This window comes from Rhincodon typus, chromosome 15 (genome assembly GCF_021869965.1).
Source record: "Rhincodon typus isolate 14 chromosome 15, sRhiTyp1.1, whole genome shotgun sequence".
Classification (NCBI taxonomy): Eukaryota; Metazoa; Chordata; class Chondrichthyes; order Orectolobiformes; family Rhincodontidae; genus Rhincodon; species Rhincodon typus.
Window position 1 is genome coordinate 39,334,965 of NC_063346.1, and position 17,442 is coordinate 39,352,406.

At 38.0% G+C, this 17,442-nt stretch overlaps 1 protein-coding gene across 3 annotated transcripts in view; it reads right to left on the reverse strand.

The window, feature by feature from the left end:
- Nucleotides 1-1,372: 1,372 nt before the first annotated feature.
- The window catches only part of tox3 (TOX high mobility group box family member 3), a 116,871-nt gene continuing 100,801 nt past the window's right edge, over nt 1,373-17,442 (reverse strand). Inside the window, exons 5-9 of one of the 3 annotated variants that reach the window (XM_048606080.1) lie at nt 16,590-16,817; nt 11,938-12,018; nt 8,482-9,246; nt 3,972-4,147; nt 1,373-2,524 (exon numbers count right to left, since the gene is read on the reverse strand). In XM_048606080.1, the coding sequence (XP_048462037.1) occupies nt 2,464-2,524; nt 3,972-4,147; nt 8,482-9,246; nt 11,938-12,018; nt 16,590-16,817 (1,311 nt within the window). In that variant the 3' untranslated portion in view covers nt 1,373-2,463. Of the gene's footprint in view, nt 2,525-3,971; nt 4,148-8,151; nt 9,247-11,937; nt 12,019-16,589; nt 16,818-17,442 lie in introns of those variants that run through there. The other 2 variants (XM_048606081.1, XM_048606082.1) reach the window with 2 other exon arrangements.

Here is a 17,442-nt window from a genome sequence, read left to right on the forward strand (position 1 = left end):
CTTGTAAAGGATGGCAATTATTTTACCCCTAAGCGACATTAATGAACCAGATTTATTTTATTCATGGATGTGGGCATCACTGACTGGACCAGCAGTTATTGTCCATTCCTAATTTCCCAGAGGACTGTTAAAAGTCAACTACATTGCTGGGAGTTTGGAGACCCATGTAGGCCATACCAGGTAAGGATGGCAGATTTCCTTCCCTAAAGAATGTTAGTGAACCAGATGGGATTTCCCCTTGACAATCAGCAATGGGTTCATTGTTATCATTAGTCTCTTCATTCCAGATTTTTATTGAATTCAAATTCTACCATCTGCCACAAGGGGATTTGAACCCATGTCCCCAGAATATTACCTCTGGATTAATAGTTTAGCAATAATACCCCTAGGCCATTTCCTACCCTAATGGGCTTTAACAACAGCCAATGATAGTTGCCAGGCTCACAATTAGTGACAGTGCCACACACTCATGGATAGAAGTCCAAAATATTTTCAGACTCCGGGTATATATCCGGACAACTTCACTATGATTCTCTGCTTGTACAACATTGGCAAGTTAGACAGCTCAAGTGGAGGGAATTCCAGGAAGGAAACAGCACTGGCTGACAGTCACTTATGGTGTTTTTGTCAAGACAGGAAGAATCCTCCTTCTCCCCACGAACAGCTACCTGAAGAAGCCTGTTTGCCTTCTGAGGAGCAAACTGCCTGGTACAAAAAGAGAGAACCGATGCAACAGTCTTCCTTCTATATCTCTTAATGTCCTCACTTAATAAGGTTATGCTAATATTAGTAATTATGGCAGAGTCTGGAGACCTCATGTGGAATTTCTGTCAAAACGCATTTTGAAGGTTTTTGTCAGAAATTATTTTTACTTCAGTTGAACTCGGGGGCTGACTCAGATAAAAGCAAAATACTGCAGTTGCTGGAAATCTGAAACACACACACACACAATGCTGGAGAAAGTCAACACGTCTGGCAGCATCTGTGGAGAGAGAAACAGTTAAAGTTTCAATTCCACTATGACTCTAGTTCAAACAGGAAATATGGGAATGGTTCTGAAGAAGTCATATGGAACTCGAAATGTTAGCTCTCTCTTCACAAATGTTACCAGACCAGTTGAATTTCTCCAGCCTTCTGTGTGCTTGCAACTGAATCAGATTGCTTGGTTGGAATTTCCAAAGTGACAGTTGTTTTCTTGACATTGAAAACATCCTGTGAGCCCAACATTTGTGCTTCCCGCTGGATTCAGTTGCCCTCCTTGGTTGCGACACATCACTCATTGTAATAACCCAAAGAAACATTTGCTTAAAATGGCACAGTGCTCTACCCAGGATAGGGAATTCATCTTTCACATGGTTCATGACACGATCTCTGAAGTATTTCCATGTCACTTTTATTACAGTCAAAATAAAAGAAATTAAAAGATCAGTTACAAGAGAGAAAGAAAACATTTGTTTCTGGGTGAAGAAACGAGTACACTTCACTGAAAGGTCGATCAGTAATACGCCAACTATCGTTTTTCAATAATTAAATCTTAAATAAGATCACAAATTTTAATACAAAAAATTAAATACAAACTGAAGTAAAAATATTAAACATGATTGATTTTGGTTTACAGGCTATTTCGCTAGCCATCTCTAACTTGACTACTGCATTAAAGAGGAGCTTTTTTAAAGCATTTGGCCTTATACACAGAAGTCTCCTTTAAAGGAGGCACAGTTAAACTGAGCACACTATGCTAAGAAATTGCTGTACAAAAAGCAATTCCTACAATACAGTACATAGTAAAATAACTCTTTTTGGTTGCAGAACAAATAGATGAAACTACCAGTGGAAAAGGTGTTATTATACAAGTGTCACATGACTGCTTATTACATAATGAACCTGGTTTCTTAAGAACTTAGAAAATAATTACATCTGAGAAACCAACATTCTTAAACTTGATCGTTGTGTACAATTTGTAAAATGGAAACAATTATTGAGCAAAAAATCTTAACTCTCCTTTAAACCATCAAAAAGCAATTGCGCTATTGTGAAGAAAATTGTAGTTAGCATTCCATTTAAGTAATACGCTTCACTCAGTATCTTAAGTCTCAACTGGGCACAATGACATCACTGTCAGAGAAGAAAAGTCGTTTTTCCATCCGAGTCTTCTCAAAGTCTTCAGCAATCATGCAGAGGCATGTCATTTACTAAAAGCCATGCCCTTTAAGTTCATGTCAAACAAAATAATCATCTGAAGCTACATTACACAATGTAAAATGGCTAGCTCTCCAGGCACTGGCAGAAATGGCAGGTGGGCCTAAAGAAAGTCTGTACAGCCTGTCACTGGAAAGCCTTCTGAAGTCTGTGCCCATGTAGTTACAAGGAAACAAAGCATGTCAGCCTGCCTTTCAGAACATCTTCTTGGCAGTCTGTCTGACAAACGCTGAGTTTTGGCTGCAAAACGTCGATGGCAAATCTTCACTTCACAGAAGCAGTACAGCTCTGATTACGAGAGGCAACCCACGCCATGAAGATATCCCTGCAGAAGACACAAGATTTTAACATCACTGCTATTACATTTAATCAGAAGCAATGTTACACAAAAATTCTCAGCACTGTAATATGTACTCCAAGGCCAGTTAGATGATTAAACTCCAGTTTTCTTGCTGCCAATCAATGTGAACAGGAGAATGAAAATGACATTTGAGCAACCGGTTGAAATTAGATTTTAGTTACAGCATACATTCTAACCTTTATCAGATCAGAAAGAAATATTACGGACAAAAAAGTAATAGATAAGGTGTACATTGACAGATTTGCCTCGCGATCTTACCACAATCCCATTACCTAGCTCATTACTTCAAATAGGATGTTTGTAACTGGGGGAAATAACACAGACTAAATACACTCAGCACTCTTCTCAGTGGAATCTTCTATAACTTTTCAATTCCCTGTTGACATGTTCAATAAAACATCACAAATGCATTTTTTTTAAAAAAAAACAAATAATTACACCCAGACCAAATTGGGTTTGTTTGTTGTTTCCACAATTTGCACTCCATCACTATCAAGAAAAAAATACCAAGACTGTAAACCCCTGCACATGTATCACAATTTTCATTGCCGACAAAAACAGAAAATATCAGCTTTAAAATTATTTCTAAATAGGTAAACACTTGTAAGGACCATGTATGTATGCCAAGAAGGTTAGATATTGATATATTTTTATTCAGAGTTACAACAAAAAGGAGGAATTAAACAGCACAAAGAATTAATAGCTGAAATTCATGTTCACACCAAAATAGAAAGAAACTTTTGCATACTTAGAAAGGTCCTGTGGCCCTATTTACTACAGTGGATCACAAGTACATCATATTTACTATTGAACAACTGGATTGGGTGAAGCAAATATTTTTAACATCTTCAAAACTCACCAGATTAGTCAGTAGATGCCGCATGTCCTATTTAATGCATCATCTGAAATATCTATAGCCTACTTCATCCATTCTAAACTCTCCAGATCAGAGACCCCCATTTTCAAAAAGGACTATTTAGTCAGTAAATGATGCATGGTTCTTCAATGAAAAACATCTATTTATACACATAGAAGGTTCATCTTCTGGTACATTACTACATTTGATGGGATAATCAGTATTTGGTCTGTCCTAAAGTGAAGTGATTGATGGCTCAGATCAAATAACTGTAATGAAAATGGATATACTAAGGTTGGTACACATAGTCATGTTCAAAACAGCAAAGATATTGGCTATTTATTTCCAGCCCACAAATGAACTTCCACCAAAAATGTCAGTTAAATATCGTCTACCACTGCAGATACTAATGTTTTGCAAATGGAGAGTTTTGTTTTAATTACACTTATGCTTACTGCTTTCGCAGGAATCATTTTTGCTTTGTGTGTTTTGAAAATACGTTTATATTTAGATAAAGTAACTAATCTGATAAAACAGGTGGATGTGAAATATTACCTGCAGTGGTTAACTACACACTCGCTGCTACAGTATTCATTATCCCACTCCACGCTCGGGGTTGGTGGATTTGTGCAGCCAGTCCTCATGCATCGTATTGGAGTGGTAGCACCCACAGGAGTTGGTGGGGGAGAGCTGATGATAGGCTGGACTTCAGGCGGAGGTGGTGAAAAGGTCTGGAAGTAGTTAAAAACTATTTAAATAGGTGAATCTTTTCTAATTAATGCAATGTTTAAATGGTACTGTGTTGGACAGCAAAGAGCCAGAGAATTTACCTATCCCTGTAGTCGTGCTCAAATCAAGATGTAAATGTCATAGGATATGCATCAAAAGTTGGTAAGGAATAATGATACTAACTGTTCCTGCAATGAATAACTAGGGGTCCCTATAAGATGTTTTCAGTCCTAATAAGTTGCCTTCCTATGCCGAATGTAAAACTGCACCCTGAGCCAGCCTCATGGTAAACACAGTGTCTACACAATGGAAGGGAATAATGAAAATAGCCAGTCTGAGTTCTGAATGCAGAGGTCAAGCACTAAACCTTATACATAGTAACAGTACTCACAATCATTCTTTTCAAGGGAGTGATTGACCTACAGATACAGGAATGAAGAAAATTATACTTACTTTGGCTTCCAACAGACAAGAGGAGGCAAGGATTGCATACAAATTAGAAACGCAAAATACTCCACGCAGAAGAGGGTTCATTTTAAGCAATGCCATCTCAAAAGAGCATTATATTTTGAGAGCTTGTCCTTGTGAATTCCACACAGTAATTGGTAATTACAATTCAAATTAAAAATGAGTGAAAATACCATTTTGCATGCTTTAATCTCAGAATTTGGATCAACAGTACGTGGCTCAAGTATGCTATCCTTTCTCTGCATTTTAACAAAGCAGGGTTAGCACTGGAAACCTGGGTGGAGATACTTTTTTGTTGAATCACAATCTGTGTCCCTTTGTTACATGCAACATAATTACAAAAAGACTGACAAAAGCAGAAACACACACTCAATTATATTCCTGCCTCCTTCCTTTATCTGATAGTACATTATGACAATACCATGTTTCCATGGAAACAGATAACCTGTATTGAAAGAAAACAATGATAGATTACATGTACATGTGGTGTCATATCCAATTAAGTCAAATTGACTGTCTATTGCACTATGCTCCTGCCCACACGGCTGATCAATAAATATGGGCTAAATCCAACAAAGTTCTCTCTATTTTTTCCCATCCTAACCTACTAAGTCCAAGACAGATCATGCTACTATGATCCAAACACTGCTGCTAAGGGGGCAGGTGGTGCATAGACACCATTCAATCGTGGCCTATTCAGTCCAAACTACTCTAACACTCCATTCATGCATAGCAAAACACCATCTGGTCCTATTTTCCCTCCAGCAATCACAGCTGACCAAAAACGATGATAACAGCTGTTACAAAACAAAAGCCAAACAAAGGGGCAAGAAAGGTTATACTCAAGTCCAGTACTGCAAACTACTCCATGAAGTGGGTAATAGAAAGAAGCCTTTCAAATGCTTAAAGACTATTGAATAGAGTAAGGCAGAAGACACTGGTTAAACCTGAGATATTTAATCCATCAGTCTAGAAATACTGCAAACATCAATGGATCAGGTGATAATGGCTGACTGAAATTATGCTGCGTACAGTCACCAGGGTTGTTATACTCTAACTTAGTGATTAATGACCTAGTGCCAAATTTAATTAAAACTTTTTGTGTTCATTCAACTAATGTCAAAACTGTTTAAAGGGAATGAAGATACAGCTTTCCACTGACATGAGAAAGTATCTTCTCTTGGTGCATTCCATGAAAACAACTAGAATTATTTGAACTCTGAGTGAAAAAATGAAACTCATTGTACATTTTTAAAATCTAAAATATATATGTGTCATGAATAGGCAATAAAGGATTAGAAAACTTGTGTTACACAAGTGAGATATCACATTATAATTTTATATGGACGGCATCTAATTTCCCTAGGGTAGAATGAGTCACGCAAGCTTTAATTTCTGAAATAGACAAAAATAAGCATAAATTAAACTACGAGTCATATTACTCTTTTGTCAAAAGACAAAAATGTAATTATACCTGGCAATAAAATACAAAAGCTGATTTGGGCTGGATTATCTTTATACAGCAACATTGTCTAATTCATATTAATTTTCTGATAGCAGATGAAATGTAAATTGGAGGAGATAAGTTCCACACACAAATCTTTCTCTCCTTCTCATCTAATTTATTCCAAGCAATGAATTTAAGAATTTAATCAGATCAACACAACGCTATTAAATATTTGTACACAAGGATCAAAATGCTGCATGGTTGCAGAACACAGGCAAAATTCATGTTTCCTTATCAATGAAACAATGTGGTCCAGGCTCAACAGAATACCTGCTATTTTGTGAGTGCTCATTATTTTAATTTCTGTTTATAACTAATAGCTGGTAGCTACGGACACATACTATAGCATGTCCCCAGTGTGTATTGGGATTCCAGTCATGCATGACACTTGCTGTTTTTAATTTTCATTTTATCATCAGCAATTTAAGGTTGTTGCCAGCGCTCATTTGCAATTTTAACCAGACTTCTTCACTATAGCTTCTGACAGGACAGATGCTGTAATTAATCACTGGAGACAGCTGGGGACAGCAGCCATGCTGTTCCAGAAAACATTACGATGGCAGCCTCATTTCTGACGCACTTGGATGAGAAATGAAATAATGTGAACTGCTAATCCCATCTGTGCGCAGGCAGTATGCACAAAGGTGCTCAGTACTTTCTCAATACTATTAATACAAATTACAGATTCATTTACTGGTGTGAAAGGAAACAACCAACAAGATATTCTACTGCTGTGATCTATTTACAAGAACACACAATTTGTTGTAATGGATGCTATTTCTACAATGCATTTTCTTAAATTATTTTAAATATTTCTAAATGGAAATTTATGTGCATCAATGAAAATCCTTTCATTCCGCTTTTGGGTGCAGGGCAATGGGTTGCCGAGCACTGTGTTACACTGGGATGTTTTCTGGATGGCTAAGTGGGAAGGGTTATCAGTACAAATTTGTAATCAATGTGACGCAAGCAACTTCCAACAAAAACTACTGTTTGTAAAATGTAAAGCACACGTAACTCCATTTGGCAAGAGTTTCTTATACAGTTTCTGTTTCAGAACAAATAAACTAATTTCAGATTCTTTATTTTAACTAACAATGGTCACTGGAGATAGGAAAGCAGATTCATTTGCAAAACAACATATAGGTATATAGAGCGCATTTACTGCCTTTCCTGACTGCGATCTAATTGTGAAATAAAATAAGAAGAGCATTATCCATTGGATTCAGTCCAGGAGTGTAAAAGGATGACTAAAACCAATGAACTATGGAAGCCTTTCTCAAGAATGAACTAAAGCAACTAAGATCTATTCATTTATGGAATTCTAACATATACAGAACCGATATTTTTACTTTCCCTTCCAGTAATATATTTGTTGATTTATCAAAAAGGAAAGATCACTATTCGCTAGATGGTGCATTTTTGTGGATTTTGGTCCCTTTCTGAATATTTGACTTGGAAACATATCGTCATTCCTTCACTGTCACTGGGTCAAAATCCTGGAATTCTCTCCCTACGGACATTGTGGGTCAACCTATAACTCATGGACCGCAGCAGTTCAAGAAAGCAGCTCACTACCACCTTCTCAAGGGCAACTGGGGATGGGCAATAAAATGCTGGCCAGCCAGCGATGCCCACATTCCATGAGTGAATAAAAAAATTACCATCTGAATGGTATACCTGCCACTGACAGCATTCATTGTCTATCTATGCAAGTTTACTTCTAATTGGTGTGGTAGCATTGTGAAAATGATGTTAATCCCAATAAAATGATAAACATATATACAATCTAGTAATTCATCCAACTGAATTCACAATCTGTAATGAGACAGATTCATTTACTAGAAGTCACAATTAAGCAAAAGTTTGTTCTTCGATGTAAATCTTATTGATCTAATCTTCCAGTCGTTCTTTGATAAAATATGTACATATCCTAAGTATTTAAATAGGACTAAACCAATTACCACACATTTTTTGATGTTATGACTTTTATTTAAACAACCTGTTGGATTACTGTTTTACATTTTCAAAGAAATAAGGGCAAAGTATCACTGTAGAAAATGAAAATTATACATTGTACATCACAACTAAAAATCCTCAGCTTCACATTTTAACCAGCATAATATGCATAACTGATTTTTAAAAATCTATGCTGGGATAATTTTACCACAAAGAAGAGATCATGAAGTACATATTTATTTACTTACACATGAAAAAAAAACGAACAGTTTGAGGTCAATAATACACCAGATTCATCAATCTATTAAATATCATCCGCTTCAGAGAATATTAGTCACGTCAGTTTAAAATATCGCGCCACCTTGTCTTCCAGGGAAGTTTTCATGTTTAAAAGTTACTGACCTGTGGCAATACTTGGGTCTGGGCCTGGGTTTGTAGTGGAGATTGTTGTTGCTGAGCTGGCTGTGGACTTGATGGTGTGGGCACTGGCGAAGTGATCTGTGAGGCCACCACTGACTGTGAGGCAACAGGGGAATGCTGAGGTGGCGAGTGCTGAGGTGGGTGCTGCTGTTGCAGCTGCTGGATTTGCTGTTTCTGCATGTGTTGTAACTGCATCTGCTGTAACTGCTGCTGAATCTGCTGCTGCTGCAACTGCTGCTGCAACTGCTGCTGCATGTGCTGCTGAAGCTGCTGTTGGTGCATTTGATGGTGCATCTGATGTTGCTGCATTTGATGCTGCTGTATTTGGTGCTGGTGCTGCTGAATTTGCTGGTGCTGCATTTGTTGCTGTATTTGCTGCTGCATTTGATGCTGCTGGAAGTGTTGCAATTGATGCTGTTGCATTTGCTGTATCTGGTGCTGCTGAGGCTGCAATGGAGGACTTAGCTGGGGTGAAGGTGGAGTGGGGACCATAGTGGTGCTCATAGGTGCGGCAATATTTGTTGACATGTTTGGCGCTATGGTAACAGATGCCACCAGCTGATTGCCTTGCAAGGGCAGCCTCATTGGTTTGGGGGCTATTGCTCTTGGCAGTGTCTGGGTTGATGCTGAGACAGATGCATGCTGGGAAAGTGATGGATTCATAAGAAGGGAAGTTGAAAGACTAGTCGATGCTAAGGTCTGCTGAACAGAACGCATAGTCTGTGCTTCAGCTGATTCTGCAGCAGCCTGTGGAGAGAACAAAACATCAGAACCATAAACAATTTGAACTTTTATAAAAACATTGTTGCACATGAATGTGGAGTGTTAACAGCTTTTAAGGTAACTGAAATTTTGTATCATCCAGGTGATTACATAGTTACAGTTCTCCATTGCTCTTAAAAATATTCCACATAATTGTTGACACTGCAGCCAGATGGTCACAGGCTGCCTTTTTTTTTCTTTTCTGATGATACTTTGTGTACTAAAAGGTATTGTGGCACAGTGGTATTTCCCGGACTCTGAGCCAGAATCTCCAGGTTTAAGTCCCACTGCAGGAATAGAAGGCCAAACAAGTTCATAATGCAGCTAAGCATGGCAGGCATTAATAGTGGGAGATTGTCCTGTCTAGCCATGTGATAAAAATAAATAGGAGCTTTGGTCATCACCGTTCAGAGTTTTAGGCTCCAACAGATACGGAAATGTGCACGTTGCTCAGCAACTTGGATTCCTTGGAAGGCCATTTGGCTGGAGGTTGGCATGAATTTGATTGGTGCAAAAAACATGTAATGTGATCCCTATTCTGGCTAAGGTGGACTTGGTATCTACATCCTTGCCCTATCTATAGTAGAGATGACGATACTATGAATTAGCCTTGGCCTTAGCCAAACAACTGAAAATAATCAACGGCATAAATAAAAGGAAACCTGTTATTCTAAATGACCAGCTCTCCAAAGATAATCAGTGGGCATGCCTCAAAGGGAATTCCTTCTTTATTATATTTGCTGTAGTTTGTACCAAAGAAAATAGAGATGGATACATAAGGAAAAAGGGTTGACAAGATCAACTCGGATTAGCTATAGGTAAATGCTTTTGAATGCATTTACTGACTTTTCCTCTTAATTCAGGAAGATTAAATACAATAATGCCATCCTAATTGTTCAGTGGAATGGAGTGGAACAGTTTCAAACAGTTCTTGGGCAGCTCATGGATATGGTCAGTCATCTGGTAAGTTGATATTGTGGATCATTATCAGGTCACTGTGAAGGAAAATTCACTCAACCATCCACGTAATAAAAAGCAGTAACAAAAATCTGATCATATTGATAACATATTGAGATAAATATCAATTAGAGCAAATTTAAACTAGGAAGTGGAATAATGTGGAAATCATAAACATGCCCATGGCAAATATGGCATTTTTAGTATCTTTATTGACATAAAGGATTTAGTAATCAATTGCTTCTTCATGTTTTTAACAACAGGTGCTCATGAAACAATACTGAGAAAATGCCAGATCATCGAGATAATTCTTTAGAAACGATCTTTCTCTTAATGCGCTCATTCATGGGAAAAATAAGTAATACATTTTGTATAATTCAATTGAATAACATTAAATGAAATAATCTCAGTTTGTTTTTATTTTTCAAGGCAAATGGTTTGAAAGAACTCAAATTGAATCTCCACTCGTTGTTTCCTGTTCCAGTGCATTCAATTTACACCATTGTACCTATGACATTTAAAATTTTCCAATTGCAAAATAATGGATGCAATATTATCAGCTGTAAAACTCTGTCAAATGATTTGGCAAAACTCTATACTCAATAAGTAGTTGATTCTTAGAAAAGTAGACTTAAAAGTAGGATAAGGAACACGTTAAGTGATGGCTAATCAAGTAATTTTGAATGCAAAGAATTGCAAATAAGGGTGTCTTGATTTCCTACCATCTCTTTTATCTTACGGACTTCTCAAATCTTTGATGAATTAGAGATCTCTTCCCTAATACCTCAACATGTCAGAAAATAAAGCTCTGTTTGAAATCTATCAGCCTCTAGATTCCTTTCCAAGTGTGTCTTGATCAGAGGGTAGTAATCAGGCCCATATCAAAATGAGTCATGCAAGTGTCCCACAGATACATTTCAATAACGTAGCATCTCATTAATAGGAGGAACGACAGAACTTGAATTTATTTAGCACCTTTAACTATCTCAAAACTTCTTAAAATGCTGAACAGCCACTGAAGTAATTGTGAAGCAGTGCCACTGTTGTAAAGTAAGCAATGTGGTAGCTAAATACAATAAAATCGTACAAATAGCAAGTAGATGATGAGTTTCAGTGAAATTGATTGAGGAATTAATATTGGGCAGGGCAATACGAGAGATCTGTTGCTCTTCTTTGAATACTGTCCTGGAATATTTTTAATCCACTGTAGGTGCCAGATGAGGCCTTGGTTTAACATCTTATCTGAAAGACAAGAATCTCTCAGTAATGTACTGAGGTCCAGCTTACATTATGTACTCAAATTACTGCAGCAGACTTGAACACACATTTGGTTCAGATGCAAAATGCTACTACTGAATCATAACTGGCATGTCATGTGTTTGTTCAATTTTATTTGAAGAGCAGTATATTTTGTCATTCAGATTTTAGAAATAGTAAGAGACACATGTTACATTGCAGTGACTTTTTCTGACAGTTGACAAATGATAAAACGTAGGGTATTTTTCTTGTAAATTCAATATGTGTTGCACACAAAATTTTTGTTACTCACTTTATGCTCTAACGTGTGACATAAAACCAAATTCTGTTATGTGATTTGCAGACTTTTAATTACATTTGTCCCCAGAAGTAACCTACTAACTAACATAAGTGACAGACCTTTCATTCAACAAACATACCACATTCAGCATGCTCATTCAACATGCACTTTTTGAAGATTACCTTTGAAACAAGGCTGGCTCGGTATGCAGCAAGCGCTTTCAGATATTCCTTTTTAGCTGCTTCTGTTTTTCTTTTGTATACCTACATTCAAGAACAGATATTCTTAAGTTTAAATGCTTGTACTGATTAACATTGGATATTTATGACTGTTGTAAGAAAATCATGCAGCAGAATATTGTGATATGTAACATGTAGAAATGTTATAGCATTTGACTGTGGGAGAAGTTTTACTTATTCAGCTTCTAGATTTTTACAACCACTATGTTGTGCAAAATAACTTTCATTTACATATAATCTTTAATGTAACAAGGTGCTAATGAATGGAAATAGACAGGAAAATTGTCACTAAACTATGTAGGGAGAAATTAGGAGGGTTAGCTAAATGTTAACTGACAAATGTGGTTTTGAAAGGGCATTTAAAAGGAGGAGAGGTGATGGTGTTAGAGACTGAATCATGGTATAGAATGGGATAAAGGAAAGTGGGAGGGTGAGGAGTAGTGCTGTACAAAGCTGAAAAATTACATTTGGTGTAGGTCATTCACCTCGCTGAGCGCACACCATCACTTATAGAGTCATACAGCACGGAAACAGGCCCTTCAATCCAACTTGTTCATGCCAACCAGATATCCTAAATTAATCTAATCCCATTTGCCTGCATCCCTCTAAACTTTTCTTATTCCTGTACCTTTTAAATGTTGTAACTGTGCCTAACAGTTCATTTCACATACGAACTACCCTCAGTGTGAAAAAGTTGCCCTCAAGTTTTGAGCTTCCCCACCCTAGGGAAAAGACCCTCGTTAATCACCTTATCTATGCCCCTCAACGATTTTATAAACCTATTTAATGGTCACCCCTCAGTCTCTGAAGCTTCAGTGAGAAAAGTCCCAGCCTATCCATCCTCTCCTTATAACTCAAAGCCTCAAGCCCCAGCAACATCTGATTAATCTTTTCTGAACCCTCTCCAATTAAATACTATACTTCTTATAGCAGGGCAACCAGAACTGTACACAGCACTCCAAAAGTAGCCTCACCAATGTCCTGTAAAACCTTAACATGACATCCCAACTCCTATATTGAATGGTCTGAGCAATGAAGGCAAGCATGCTAAACGTCTTCTTAATCACCCTATCTGTGATGCGACTTTCAAAGGACAAGGTATCAAGCTCTCTCTGTTCTGCAACACTACCCATGGCCCTACCATTAACAGTACAAGTACAACTAGGCAACCAAATCCAGTACATACTACAAAGACTTAAACAAACAGGACAGATCAACAAAACAGACTTCCTAAAAATGAAACCCGAAGGAACCAACACACCCCGATTCTACGGCCTCCCTGAAGTACACAAGCCAGAAGTCCCCCTCAGACCCATAGTCTCCCTACCAGGCACTCCATCGCACAGATTAGCCAAAGAACTACAAAGAAGACTCAGGCACCTAGTCAACAAATCACCCCACTCCATCCACTCAGCCCAAGAATTCCTCAACTCCATCAAAGTCATAAAGATAGAGGACGAAGTGACCATGATATCATTTGATGTCACCGCCCTATTCACATCAATAGACATACCACTAGCAAGGGAAATTATGACAACACTACTTGAACAAGAACACAACCCCAGTGAAACCATCTCCCAGGACAACATGCTTAAACTACTGGACCTATGCCTGACCACCCACTTCACCTTCAACGGCCAAACATACGAGCAAATCAACGGGACACCCATGGGATCACCTATCTCCGGACTCATGGCAGAAGCAGTGATGCAAAGACTGGAAAGGACTGCCCTTCCGCAAATCCAACCTAAACTATGGATACGCTACGTAGACGACACCTTTGTCATCATTAAATGGACCAAATTAGAAGAGACACACAAAATCATAAACAACACCCTCACCAGAATAAAATTCACCAGACAGGAGGAGGAGAACAAACAACTCCCATTCCTGGACGTCATGGTAGAGCGCAAGACAAATGGGGAACTGCAAACGAAAGTACACCGAAAAGCCACACACACAGACCAGGTATTGAACTTCAATAGTAACCATCCCAGCACACACAAACGAAGCTGCGTGCGAACACTATTTAAAAGGATAACAACACACTGCAGCAACATGGAACTACTCCAAGAGGAGGAGGAATACCTCTTCCAAGTGTTCAAGGATAATGGATATCCAAAGAGTTGGGTCAGGAGATGCCTACAGGAACAGCATCAGAAAGATACTACACGCCCCGACACACTCATCACACTACCCTACATCAGGAACACGTCAGAACTCACCACAAGACTTCTACGACCGCTGGGCATCAGAGTGGCACACAAGCCCACATAACCCTACGACAAGTGCTCACCCGAACTAAAGACCCACTCCCCTCCATGGACAGGACCAATGTCATCTACAAGATCCCCTGCAGAGACTGCGAGAAACACTACATCGGACAAACAGGAAGGAAACTAACAACAAGAGTACATGAACACCAACTGGCTACAAAAAGACACGACCAATACTCACTCATCTCAATCCACATGGACAAGGAGAACCACAACTTTGACTGGGACAACACCAAGATCCTAGGACAGGCTAGGCAGAGACAAGCACGAGAATTCCTGGAAGCATGGCACTCCACGAAGCATGCTATTAATAAACATATTGAACTCGACCCCATATACATTCCACTACGGAGGAAACCCGGAAGTGAGGCAACGGACCCCAGCGTTTAAAAACCAGGCAGGAAAACACACCGACACTTCATCAGAGGCTGCACTGAGGATGTTATCAAGCACGGTAATGAAACGTTTGCGGAACAACAAACCAGCTCAGCGAGCCAACCAACCTCAACACCCACAACCCGAGCTACAGATCTACTCCAAAACCTTAGAATACAAGTCTTGCCCTTGTTTGCTTTACCAAAATGCAATACCTCGCACTATTCCAAATTAAACTCCATCTGCCACTCCTCAGCCTAATGGCCCAAAATCCCTTTGTAATCCTAGATGACCTTCTTCACTGTCAACTGTCCCACATCCACAAACTTATTAACCATTCCTCCTAAATTCTTATCCAAAAATTTTACATAAATGACAAACAGCAGTGGACCCAGCACCAATCACTGGTCACAGGCCTCCAGTCCCAAAACCAACCCTCCAACACCTCTCCCCATCTCCCAAGATCATGGCTGATGGTTGAACATGGAAAGATTTTAAGAAAACAAAAGAGAAAGAGCCAATATACACAGGGCAGAAGGCCTGAGTACGTATGTGAGGACGGGTGGTTGATGACTGGACAGAATTTAAGATGAATGAGGTCATGGCTTGTTATGAAGAAACTAGAAAGAAATCTAGATTTAGGGGTCAGGTAGGATGGGGTACAATTTGCTTCTTTATCAAATTATTAGACTGAGTCAAATGCAAGGTGCAACATTGTAAGCTGGATATGTTAAAACAAGATGTCTACAAGTTTCCACAGAGCCGCATCAAGGGAAATATCTCTGAGAATGGAAGAAAATACAAACAGCCAGAAGAATATTAAAGCAGATAATTACGTTACAAATTGGATTTAACAATGATCACGTAATCTTCTGATTTTTAAAATTCTCATTGTTACCCACTTGAGTAAGAAAGTACAGAATGGTGTGGAAAGTACTGGGGTTGATTCCATGTTTTGGTGTTGATCGTGAGGAGTGAGCAATATCAGACTGGTCACCTCTACGCTTCAGCTGATTCAATGGAACGTAAAACCTGAAGATTTGTGTAACAACCAACTAATTCAGTATCACTTATTCTATTCCTGCCAAAGTTAAAACTAACTATTAAATTGGGCTAGATTTTTTTTTGGTCAAGTGGTGTAGCAACAGCAGTTGGTGCTGACCAAAGAAACTGCCCACAAAAGTGCAACAATGACTGTGCACACAATTCCTCTTTCCTGAAGTGAATTTGTATCTGATCCCAAGTCCATTGAATTGCCAGGGCCCAGAAACAAAGATGTCATTGAGAAGGCTAAGAAATCAATTCAATTGAAATATTCTCACTGACAGAAAGGCACAAAATTAAAAACATTTAATATCCTTCAGATTTTACTTAACGTTTTGACAAAATAAATTATTATAACTGAATTAAGATAGAAGCTAAAAAAGAACTTCTTGAAAAGGAAAAGTTGAATTTGTGAACATTTTTATCATAATGGAGAAATCTGAAATTTTACATATATAAAATTATTTTATTCTAGGGTTTAGGAGTGTGTTTATTAATTATGAAATTAATACACTATTAAAAACCTAATTATACCTCATTCATCACGACGTGTATTTTTCAAGAATTGTTTACAGCAATATACAAATAGCATAAAAGTGGAAGTTTCCATTAATGAATTTACTCATTGCCCAGGGTTTGCATTCTGGAGATTACTCAACAATACATCCTCAGGAGAAGTGTTCAATGGTTATCAGTAACTTCTGGATTTCTAGGTTATTCTGACTACATGTGGACTACCAGAATCATTGTCAGTCTGTGAGGAGTGATGATAGTAAATGCTGACAGTTTCATTATCGTTATTATGGCAAGGCATATCTTAATACAACTCTGCCATACTTCAGCAGCAGAAGATCAGATTGATTGTCACCCTACTATGGTCTCTACAGAATAACAAGTCACCTGTTTTTGTTCCTCTCCTAGACTGTCCCACATAGATGCTACAATTTTGGAAACTTCTCCAAATGTGGCATTGGGGTTTTGTCCTTTAATGGCAGCTTGCGTGTCCCTGAAGAATAGAGCATAGGCTGATACAGGTTTTTGGGGCTCATTAGGATCCTTCTTCTTCTTCTTCTTTGGTGTCTTGGGTTTTTTTCCTGAATCTACTGCAGCTCGTTTCTCAACACTCACCTGCAGCAACACAAAAATAATTGGTTACTGCAAATGCTCTCTTCAAGGCGATTAACATGGTAAGATTGAAACATTTTGTTCTGATAAAATTATGTTGAAAATTATTAGTCATTTAAGATTCTAATACTCCCTCAACAAGGGTAAAATTGAAAGAACAAATATTTGTACATTTAGTCTTAGATAAATCAAAAGTTGAAATTATACCAAATGTCTTTAGGCATTAAATGTACAATATATTTTGGATTAAGCAGGATTTAGCAACTAGAGATCAAAGCTCTAGGTAATCAAATATGTAGCAATGCTTTCTTCATGTGGATTAGCTAATGGGTCTAAAACAATCTCTAAAGTGCTTGACAGAACTGAAGTAAATCAAGGCAGATTAGCTAATCAAATATCACACTCTCAAAGCAAACTTAAAAACTGCAATTATCTTATGAAAATTAACAGCGACATTTGATGGAACTGTTCATTTACTTTTGTTATGGATTTGCCTAGACAAGACTTAGCGATTTATTGACCTTGAAATTTAGTTTGTCTACATTCAATATGAATTATTCCCTTAAATAAATCAAAAAGAATATAAAAAAAATCACCTACTATCTTTTATTATTTTTCAACAGTTGCG